Below are 12,058 nucleotides of genomic sequence, written 5' to 3'. Positions count from 1 at the left end.
ACACAGGTGCTTGTTTATGTTAATAACACAGTAGCTTGTCTATGTTAATACAGGTGCTGTTTATGTTAATAACTTGATAACACAGTAGCTAGTCTATATTAACACAGGTGCTTGTTTTTGTTAAAAACACAGTAATTTGGCTACGTTAATAAAGGTGCTTGTTTATGTTAATAACACAGTAGCTTGTCTATGTTAACACAGGTGCTTGTTTATGTTAGTAACACAGTAGCTTGTCTATGTTAACACAGGTGCTTGTTTATGTTAATAACACAGTAGCTTGTCTATGTTAACACAGGTGCTTGTTTATTTTAGTAACACAGTAGCTTGTCTATATTAGTAACACAGTAGCTTGTCTATGTTAACACAGGTGCTTGTTTATGTTAGTAACACAGTAGCTTGTCTATGTCAACACAGGTGCTTGTTTATGTTAGTAACACAGTAGCTTGTCTATGTTAGTAACAGCAGCTTGTCTATGTTAATAACACAGTAGCTTGTCTATGTTAGCAACACAGTAGCTTGTCTATGTCAGTAGCAAGACAGACAGCTACATTTGACACTGACAGATAGACAAAACTTGAATATTTGCTGTGTACAATACTGTACAAATTAGCAGGACATTACATCATTTTGATAACATCCGTTGTGTGTGTGTGTGTGTGTGTGTGTGTGTGTGTGTGTGTGTGTGTGTGTGTGTGTGTGTGTGTGTGCACCTGTGAGGCACACTCAATGCAAATCAAGCTGCAGTGCTCCTAATGACACAGCAACCACATGATAGAGCCAACAGTTGTATCAGAGTAGCCTAGACGCCACCATGTCAGACAAGACCAAAACAGGACCACAGAATACAGCAACATGCCCACCACTGGACCAGAAAGAGAGAGAGAGAGACAGAGAGACAGAGTGTTACGGCTGGGCCTCCACACACACCCTCCCCCGCCCCCACAGCTCGAGCACAGCGTGCTCTCCGCCGCAGGTGAGGCTTGTCCCCGCTAATTGGATTATCAGCCAAACCAGCACACCTGTCTCCACTCCCAATCAACCCTCTGCCTAATTTCCGCGTTTCTCTCTCATTCTGCATTCTATGAGACGGAGAGAGGTACGTGTCTACAGCAGTGCAATGTAAACTTGTAATATACTTGTCATAACTTTAATTTGAGTGCACATGAGAAGTTGTACATGCATTTAAGAATGAGTGCACATACATTCTGTCATGTTGTATCGAAAACATAGGTGTTATGAGCGTTTTAGAGACTTTAATTTAGCTAACCTCGTGGTTCATTTTTCTGTATGCTAGCGCTTATCACTGTTCTCCGCGTCAGTTAGCTGAAATGCTTCAGTTGTCCTTTTTTGTGCTAGGTTGACTCGTGCTGAGAAGACACCTACATTGACGTTTCATTACAGCATTATTTTTGTGTGCATTGTACAGATTAAAAGTGCCTAAAGTACACATCAGCGTCCTGTCATCGGTCACACATTCAGTGGGCCCAGATCAGGACTTGAAATTCTAGTCCTCAGCTTTCCCCCCTCCCGAACAAACGATGGTGGGTGTCGGCGCACGTCATGGTTGTTGATCGGTTGGCACATTTTTTGGGGCCGCTACCCACACGTTTAGCTGTGTTACTCATTCCATGAATGTATGATCCTTACAAGTTGTACCTCATTGTAAAGGTGACCAATCAGGCTTTCCAACGATATAAAATACAATACCAATTGGTATTATTAAAGGGGAGGAATAATCAACCAAAAAAGCATTTCCGAACTTTTTTTTTTTGAGGGGTTTATATATAGTTAATCTCTTAATCTCTCTCTTTCTCTCTGTGTGTCTTTAGCAGCCCTCTTCAGTTGGAGGGTGTCAGCTGTCAGGGCTGTGTAACCCCTTCAAGACCTCCTTTTCTTATTTCCCAGTTGGATTTAATCATGGACATTACCAGTGTGCTTCATTGACACCACTTGAATAGAACATACTCCTACATTTACAGCTGAATACCACCAGAGGGTGCTACTGCTAGTGCTGATCATTCATCGGTCAATGCATTGAGGGTGAAATCTCAATCCAACTTTAAAATGTGTACTGACTGACCCCACTTCTAAACATATTTTTGATACTATTGAGGCTCTTTAAACATTAAGCACTCTATCTATGAATCTATCCATCTCCCCTCTAACTACCAAAATAAGGCTTGCCCACAAAGTTTCTTCAGGACCTTCCTTTAGTAAGTAATATCTAATATCCTTCAGATGCAACCTTTTAGGTGATTCTCAAAGTTATAGTAGTTAATATATATATATAGTTATAATAAGTATAGTTATTCTGTCATGACTCATGACTGAAGTCAGTGTGATAATGACGCCAGCTGTCTGTCTCATTAACACCTGCACGTTGCTGATTCAAGACTGAGGACTGTTTCATAACATTTCAAAAATCTTATTTGAACGTACTGTTTCATGAATAATAATAATAATCTTATTTGAACGTGCACAAACCCTCATGGACAACCGTGTGAATAGAGGCTGGTAAAGATTATATTATTATATTATATTCTGCAAGCTGCAACTGTCGTGCAACAATGTTGATAAGACAGATGTACCATGGTCGCTAACTAGCTAGCTAGCTATGAAGTCAATGTCAAAATTGTCAATGCTGGGTTAGGGTTAGTTAACCTAGGTTAGGTTGGTTAGGGTTAGTTAACCTAGGTTAGGTTGGTTAGGGTTAGTTAACCTAGGTTAGGTTGGTTATGGTTAGTTAACCTAGGTTAGGTTGGTTAGGGTTAGTTAACCTAGGTTAGTTAGGGTTACGGTTATAAGGTTACTCGCTGAAGTGTGAGAACAGCGACTTAAAAAACACTGCCAATACGTGTCTTTATTTGACTTTTCTCTCGTGAATCGACTTGGCTGAACTGTTATTCAAGTAGTGAGTAAGTTGCTTTGCATCCATAGAAGACACTATTGGCCAACAAAATGGATAGATAACTTTCTTCTCTAAATTGCTTTGCAGATTCGAGTTGACTTGGTTGGACTTAAAAAAGAATACCTTAAAAAAGAAAAGAACAGGTCGTGAGTAACTAGCAGCCTAAGAAACATGGGTTTAATTTGATTGTCACTATAACATTTTGAAATGTTGTTAGGTTTGTACTAAAGTATCTGTTCTCCTCATCTCTCCTTGGTCTGACAGTTGACAGGCAGGATGACCCAAGACCAGAAGGTCTCGAGGCTGAAGAAGGATGTGCGCTCCCTGCTCATATCAAGCAAGCTAGGCCGGTCCCTGGACCAACTGAAACAGGACTACATCAACATGATGGGCCACCCTCTGCCTCTGAAGGCCCTGGGCTTCAGCAATGTGCTGGACATGGTGATGGCGATGCCTGACGTGGTGAACATGAGGTATTTGAGAGACGGCAGCTTGGTGTTGAAAGGTAAGCCCAGTCTTATACTTTGACCTGCACAGAGCACATGGATGAAATGAAAAACAATGACTTCATTCCATCCAATCCCTTTGCTTCTCTTTTTCCTCCCATCCCGTGGTCCCTCTGCAGCGGTTGTGGACGACAGCACCAGAGGCATGGGGGAGCTGGTGGCCAGGCAGCGCAACCTCAAGATGAAGAAACCCTGCAGGGGCGGCTTCTTCTCCCCGCGCTACAGAAAGCCGTCCTCCATGGCGCCGCCCCGGCGGGCCCCCGCGCCCCCGGCCCTGCCTGCTCAGCTCCGGGCCCAGCTCGGCCAGCTGCTCACCCAGGGGCCCGTTGGCCTGTCAGAGCTGGAGGCTGGCTTCGGCCGACGCTTCGGCCGCCCGCTGCGCGTCACCGACTACGGCTTCTACTCCGTCACGGAGATGCTGGCGGCGGCGGCTGACCTGGTGGCGATCAAGCAGAACCGGACGGGCTTCCTGCTGACCCTAAAGGTGGCGCCTGCCAAGGGGCCGCTGGCGGGGCAGGTCGGGGTGTCGATGGCGCCACGGGTGACACCAGGGAGAACGGGACAGATAAAGCCACCTCCACCACAGCAGAACCCCTCAACAGACACACCAGGGAGGCCGGTAGGAGACACAGGTGGGTTGATGCTGCAGTGGATATAGTATAGTGTAGTATAGTATATATATAGTGTAGTGTAGTATAGTATAGTGCAGATATATCTGTGTAGACAGATAAGATGGTATGTTTTCTGTTCAACATTGGTTTTTCTTCACATTTCTTAAAACATCTCTCAATGTATCCGTTTCAAGCACCTGATGTGAAAGCAGGAATACATTATCAATAGTGTTGTTCCGATACCATTTTTTGATCCCGATACCTGACCGTGCAGTACTTGCCGATACCGAGTACCGATCCGATACCACGGCGTTTGAAAAAACAAAACAAAAAAACATGTTTTTTGAGCCGCATACTCACCTCGATGTAAAATTATTGCTAACACTTAGTCTGGCATCGGGTGTTTGGTATCGTGAAAAGTATCAACAAAAATCAATTAACCAACTCAATCAAGGTACCATTTGGTTCTGTAACTAATCATAACAGCAGGGCCGGCCTGTGGGACTGGGGAGTGAAGGCGGTGTCGCTTATCAAAAGAAGAATGTGGCCAGGTACTAATATATGTGAAGGCACACGATTGTCAAAGTGCAGTTCAATGAATTTGTGAAATCACTTCCATATTCGACTAGGTTTGACACGGAGACTGGCCCGGACTTCTTCCGAGTTATTCCATCCGGGTAGTTTTGAAGCCTGACAAGCAAAGAATGCTGCTAGGGTTTAAACATTCTAGTCGGAGACTCCTAGCAAAGTTTCTAGCTAAACGCAAGTAGACTTAAAAGTTCTAGACACTGGTTTTTATAACTTTGACAGTCCGGTGTGTGCTTCATGAAACGGGGTTGGTTTTTTAGCTACCATGCATTGGCCAACAGAATTAGTTACCCTGGTGAAAAGTGGGCAAACGTGGCACCATTGTTGAAATCAAAAGTCAAGAACGATAGCTAGTTATTAGTTACGCGTATAACATTACATAGCTCTTCATCCCCAGCAGTGCCTGTCGCTTTGCATGTTCTGTTCATTGAACAGTAGCAGCAACTCAACCACACACTGTCTGTATGAGTAACGCCGGTAAAACAAAACGTACCTTTCTCTGCCACATAATCCTTAGGGGCCATGCTTGCCGATCACAGGTGATGATATACTTGTTAACGGGACTTGTAAAATCCTATTTACTTTGCTCAACTTTAAAAATGGAATGTTTCTCGTGTCTTCACACCGTCACCGGAGACAATTCATTCACCGAGTTGCGGGACGCTGTGGGTGCGTTCGTAAATTCGCTCTGGAAATCTGATCACCACTCAAGGAATGCCTCTTGTCCAATCAAATTGCTTGGTCCCTTTATGACGTTGATACCACTGTGCGCTCCAGCGTTCTAAGAGCGAATTACGAATGCAGCCTGTGCAAAACGCGCATCACAAGTTTGGTATCGGGTGTTATTATTTGTTAGTACTCGCCGATACCGATACCAGCATTTTTGTGCGTATCGGTGGCCATGCCGATACTAGTATCGGTATCGGAACAACACTAATTATCAATATTGCAATTGTTTAGCACTTGTGTCCATACTGCTCATTCAGTGTCCCTGTTTTCTACCGTTAACTATACATGGCCATGAGGGTGTGGTGTTTTAGTGGATGGTGAGTTGGATTGGTGATCAGAAGGTCATGAGTTCAAATCCCACCTGGGAACACCACCACTAGTAGGCCCTTGAGTAAGACCTGGGAACACCACCACTAGTAGGCCCTTGAGTAAGGCACTTAGCCCTAATTTACTGTGTCTCTATAATCTGTAATTGTAAGTCGCTTTGGATAAAAGCGTCTGCTAAATAGTTAAAAAGTAAAATGCATCCTATCGATTCTGTTCAGCTAATCCCACTGCATTCTCACATTCTTGAGAGCCATGTGTCCCATCGGGGGGAAGGGTCATGTGAAGATAGGGGCAGAACTGAGTACTGTATCTTATAGCAGAACTGAGTACTGTATCTTATAGCAGAACTGAGTACTGTATCTTATAGCTGAACTGAGGACTGTATCTTATAGCAGAACTGAGTACTGTATCTTATAGCAGAACTGAGTACTGTATCTTATAGCTGAACTGAGGACTGTATCTTATAGCAGAACTGAGTTCTGTATCTTCTGTATCTTATAGCAGAACTGAGTACTGTATCTTATAGCAGAACTGAGTACTGTATCTTATAGCTGAACTGAGGACTGTATCTTATAGCTGAACTGAGGACTGTATCTTATAGCAGAACTGAGTACTGTATCTTATAGCAGAACTGAGTACTGTATCTTCTAGCTCATGGTCTTGTAGAAACGCAGCACCCTGTTTTTGGCCAGGGGCTGTAGAGGCCGACAGCCCCACAGATGCTGAGCAGGGTGAAGGTCTGAACCCCTCCAGCCAAGGCTGCCATCTCAGCTGTGGGGCGTTGCCCTGGGAGGGCCGGAGAGAGGAGGAGGAGGAGGAGGGCGGCGAGGAGGAGGAGGAGGGCGAGGAGGAGGTGGACTCTGCCTCCAATGACACAGACTTGAAGTCAGAGACAGACCTCCGCTTCACCACCAAGACCTTCCAACAGGTGAGAGAAGAAACCCATCTGACTCTAAGATGGACTTCTTCTGGTCTAAGAAGACATGGGCAGCTGGTATGTCTGACTCAGGTCTAAGAAGACATGGGCAGCTGGTATGTCCTACTTGCCCTTTTGTTCAAGGTGTAATCCATAGCTTCTGCAATGAAAGCTGGACAAATTCATAGACAATTGAGGCTGAAACCAAAATGCATTCACAAGAATAGATGTGATCACCTGTCTGTCTGATCACCTGTATGTCTGATCACCTGTCTGTCTGATCACCTGTCTGTCTGTGATCACCTGTATGTCTGATCACCTGTCTCTCTGATCACCTGTCTGTCTGATCACCTGTATGTCTGATCACCTGTATGTCTGATCACCTGTCTGTCTGATCACCTGTCTGTCTGATCACCTGTATGTCTGTGATCACCTGTATGTCTGATCACCTGTCTGTCTGATCACCTGTATGTCTGATCACCTGTACATCTTCTTTAGAGATTGTAAATCTTAGAGAACCTTCATTCAGTCCTCAAAGCCTCTTTGTGGTGACACAAGTAAAAACACAAGTGTGTGTGTGTGTGTGTGTGTCCAGGTCCGGTCCAGTCCTGGGAAGGTGGTTCCTCTGGACGCCATGCGGGGTCAGCGCTTGAGGGCTCCCACGCGCAGGGGCCCCCGGGAGCTGATATCTGTGCTGGTGGAGCATGTGGAGTCACCCAGCAACTTCTACATCCGCTTCAACGAGACCCAGGAGGCCCGCGCCCTGGTGGACATGATGATGAAGATGAGGTGAGGAGACGGTGCCACTCAGACCGGGAAGGAAACATGAACAGGAAATTAATGGTTGCCTTGGTTGTAGTCATGCTGCAGATGATCAGATCTCTTATCAGGTCTAATATCTCAGGTAACCACATGAATGACATAGTAGCTGGAACGTAACCCTATGGTTAGATCAGAGTACTGCATCTTCACTGGTCAAATAGAACCATGAATAGAATAAAAAAATTAATTATAATAATTCTTCCTTCTTCTAGCATTGCGACTGCCAATGGCCTAGCATAGATCTTAGCATAGATGATTTTTTCTTACAATGACTGATGGATAGATTATTCACTTACTTAAATGTATTTGTTTGAAGTCACTTTGGATAGAGGTGTAAAGTAGCCCAATGCTGTCAGAGTTTGTGGGACCATGTCTTCCTCCTAGGAGCTGCTACACCTGTCCTGAGGTGGCGGAGCGCTACGCCCTTCCCTCAGGCTTCGTGCGTCAGGGCCAGGTGTGCTGCGTGGATCCCGGAGACATGTGGTTCTACCGCGTCGTCGTCCACCGCATCCTCAGCCAGACCCAGGTGGAGGTCTACTACGTGGACTATGGGGACCTCACCACTGTGGACAGGACCAGTCTCAAGTTCCTCAAGTAGGCTTCTTCTGGTCCAGTTCAGACAGACAGCAATGTAGACAAGTAGGCTTGTTCTGGTCCAGTTCAGACAGACAGACAGCAATGTAGACAAGTAGGGTTCTTCTGGTCCAGTTCAGACAGTATGCATCAATGAAAGTCAATGGGCCGGTTTCACAGACAAGGCTTACGGCTTCAGTCCTGAATGCGTGTGTCTCACGACCAAAGCGTGAGACTTGGCAGCTCTGTGTGTAGGTGTTCACTCTGTGTTTCATTGTAGCTTGGCTCTCTAAAATAAAGCTGATGTTGAGAAGCTGTATGTGACAAGAAAGCAGTCTGGCCCGTAACGATTTCGTACTGTGTCCGTATGGTTTGGGTCGACACCATAGTGTGGGAGACTGCTTCTTGCCACATACTGTAGTGTAAAGTCAATGTTGCGTAAATGTGACGGTCATTTTGATGACAAGTGTTTAGACCTCCTTGTCTGTGTTGCTGTCGTCTCCCTCCATCTCTCTGGTTTCTCACCCCAAGGTCTTGTTACTCTGAGCTCCCGGCACAAGCAGTCCCCTCATCGCTCACTGGAATCAAGCCAATGGGTGTAAGGCTCCACACAATCTCATATCACTCTTATTGACCACCAATCTCCCCAAGCTTTTAACACTGTACTGTTCCCATAGAGTCCCATTGACTTCCATAACCCACATTTACATTCAGGATAGCACTCTCCCATTCAAAGCGCTTTGAGTTGCATTCATGTACGAAAGGCGCCATATTAATAAAGTTTTACTTTACTTTACTTACTTAACAATATTAAAAGCCAGTGTTTTGGTGTTCCAGGGCAGTTGGAGTTTGAACGCCACCAGCTCCTTCCAGAAGCTGTGCTGTGAGCGCCCCCTGGTGGGAGCCCTGGACAGCTATCACACAGACTTTCTGCAGGTCTTCCTGTGTGACACAAACACAGAGGAGGACGTGTACATTCACAGTGTCCTGCAGAGCCAGGGCCACGGGATCTCCTGTCCCCCTGCAGTCAACTCAGAGGTCAGTAAGGCACACACACACATATACACACACACACACACACTTGCATACACATACTGTATATATCCATTCAACAACAATGATCCATTGCATTCATCCATTTATTCTGATATATTCTTATCTCTCCTTTCAGCTGTGTGACCAGTTCAACCCTGTGACCCTCTATCTGGGAGAAGGTGTGTTTGATGAAGGAATGGAAGTAGACATGGACATGGACCAAACCCCTGACACACCCCAGGTGAAGAGCTCCCCTTTCCCCATTCTAACAATACTCACACCACACACACACACACACACACACACACACACACACACACACGTACAATAGATACAAGCTTTCTTCATATAACATATCATTGTTAGATGTGCTATTTCTGTGAGGGTGCATGTGGTGAGCGATACGTGTGTTTTAGGCTGCAACCCGCCCTGCTGTCGGGATCAAAGATGAAGTGGAGGAGCTACTTGACCTCCCAGAGCTGGAGTACATCGAGGTGACACAGGTCAACGTCAAGGCCCAAGTAGGACCACTGACCCTGTATCACGCCCTCAGATTGAACAAGAGTGTGAATGTGTACAATAGATAATGCATGTCTATTAAAAGTAAATCAATTTGATTATTATAGTTTTATAATATTACTCCGACCTTCTAAAAGGGTGTTGTATTGTTTAATGCACAAAAAGTAATCCCAACAGTACTTTTTCGGTATTGTTTGCCCTGTTTTATACTTGGCATTGCCGTGGAAACACTGGCTCACGTGAATTAGAACAACGTTTTTTTTATAGTTACCATTATAGCATTATACCTTTACTCTTGTTTCTCAGTAGCGTATCTGATGGCTTATCAGACGTCATATCCAATGCCTTAACTGTTCTATTGTGTGTAATGTTTTAATTTTGTTAATAGGACCAGGGGTGGACCCCGGACCCCCCCACCCCAGAGGTGGTACAGCCCAAGGCAGCCCAAGACCTGGGTTACCATGGAGACACAACTGAGGTAAGGACACAGGCTTGACTGTGTTTAGTCGGTGATATCCTAAAATGAAACACACCGTTCCCTGCCTAAGTAATGGGACAGTCAAGTGTTTTTTAGTCTCTTGACTCTACACTCCAAAAGTTTGGATTGGAAATCAAAAACAATAACCATGAAGTTACAGTAGAGATTCTCAGCTTTTATTTGAGGGTTTGTGTATGGACTGGTTTCACTATTTCTCTCGGTTTTCTTTGAACAAGACTAAATCCAGCCAGTTCCAAACAGTCGTTATGAGAAAGCTCATTTAGTTGTCCCAGTCTATGCATGTACACTACCGTTCAAACGTTTGGGGTCACTTAGAAATGTCCTTTTTTTTTTTTTTTTTAAAGCACTGTTTTTTTCAATGAAGATAACATTAAATTAATCAGAAATACACTCTATACATTGTTAATGTGGAAAATGATTATTCTAGCTGCAAACATCTGTTTTGTAATGGAATATCTACAGAGGCCCATTTCCAGCAACCGTCACTCCAGTGTTCTAATGGTACATTGTGTTTGCTAATCGCGTTAAAAAGCTAATAGATTAGAAAAACCTTGAAAACCCTTGGGCAATTACGTTAGCACAGCTGAAAACTAGGGATGTCCCGATCCGATATCGATATGGCATATCGCTGCGATATTGGTCCTGAATGCTGGATTGCAGATCGCACCAGAAAAAAAATAGGCTTCGATCTGCATGGCCGATCTGGCGTGTCACTCACGTGATGACAACAGTAGTAGTCAGTGGTCACATGCAGGAGAGTTGGCTAGTAGCTACCTGTTTGTAATGAGTCTGACAATGTCATGATGCTAGCTGGTGAAATCATAAACCATTTGCTTAAGTAATTTTTCGGTTATTTACATAGTCTGAAACTACAGATGGTAAGCTTTCAAATGATGCGTCATACATTGAAATCGGAAAAAAATTCAAGGTGACATGAGTATTTGAATGTTGGTGCACCGAATGGGAATGCGACAGGAGAAAAGTGACTGATCAAACCACAACAACAAACGCTGCTAGCGGCTAACAGTGGTACATCGCTACAAACGTCTAACTGCGTTTTTATATCATCACACAACATACTGAGAGAACATGGACATGCTAAAAACACATAACTACACATAACTAGATGAACACACAGTCCTTGCTTTTGAACACGTCCTAAAACGAGAGTATGTTTACAAGTCATTATCACTTACTGGTAGCCTCCGAAAAACGAGAATAGTTAATCCAATCCACAGATTATAACTGTTTTTTATTATATGGACTGGGTACTTGAGTTGAAAAAAAAGAAAAACAGATATTGTTGACACCCCTTCGATTTCTGGTCTCACCAGCAGCGTCACTAGGCTACACTTTTAAAAAGGGTCCTATAATTGATTTGCCATTTGTAAGGGAAGATAAATAGAATAAAAACCTGAAGGCACTAAAACTAGAAATCAGACAGTAACTCTTTTTTTCTACAATGCTGAATGCTGCTGTCTAAATTGTTTTAACCAGTTGGTCACTGAGTACTGCAGAGTACTGTTTTTGTTGCTTGAATAAAGGCTGGCATAGCCAACTGTTGCTGTGCTCCTTTCCCTTCTTGTCTTTTTAGTTGTTGTTTTTTTCTTTCCTAGCACCGGGGGAGCCACCCCTCCCAAATTTCGTTGTTTGGTACCTGTACTATAGCAATGACAATAAAGACCATTCATTCATTCATAATGATGCTAGAAAACCCCATTGAAGTTAGCCTCATGAAGGGCATGTACATTTCAACCCTGCAAACCCAGTGGTAGATGGTTACCACTGATGTTAACACTGAAGAGATCTGTCCTCTCTAAGGGGTTTTTATGTCCTGTCCAGGTGTGTGCGTGTCCGCCCCAGCCTTCTGGGCAGCCTCCAGCTTCATCCAGCTTCATCTTCCCTCTCTTCGGGTCGGGGGAAGTGCTCCATGTCCGTCACCCCTGGCATTTCAGCCTGGGCCCATCTGCCCGCCTGGCGGCCGGGGCCCACCTCCTCCACTGGTCCCCCCACAAAATGGACTGA

At 44.5% G+C, this 12,058-nt stretch overlaps 1 protein-coding gene across 1 annotated transcript; it reads left to right on the top strand.

Annotated features, from left to right (window-relative positions):
* Positions 1 to 3,184: 3,184 nt before the first annotated feature.
* Positions 3,185 to 12,058, top strand: LOC308164322 (tudor domain-containing protein 5-like; the record flags this gene model as incomplete). Its single annotated transcript, XM_080538442.1, has 10 exons — positions 3,185 to 3,413; positions 3,534 to 3,955; positions 7,181 to 7,374; positions 7,792 to 8,001; positions 8,512 to 8,578; positions 8,818 to 9,018; positions 9,152 to 9,256; positions 9,432 to 9,536; positions 9,923 to 10,012; positions 11,876 to 12,058. The coding sequence occupies 10 exons, from the start codon at positions 3,185 to 3,187 to the stop codon at positions 12,056 to 12,058; spliced, it is 1,806 nt and encodes a 601-aa protein (XP_080394568.1).

The sequence above is a fragment of the Nansenia antarctica genome (genome assembly GCF_963989245.1).
Source record: "Nansenia antarctica genome assembly, chromosome: 8".
In the NCBI taxonomy this organism is placed as follows: Eukaryota; Metazoa; Chordata; class Actinopteri; order Argentiniformes; family Microstomatidae; genus Nansenia; species Nansenia antarctica.
The sequence above is the reverse complement of the archived record's forward strand: the minus strand, read 5'-3'. Positions and strand labels throughout refer to the sequence as shown.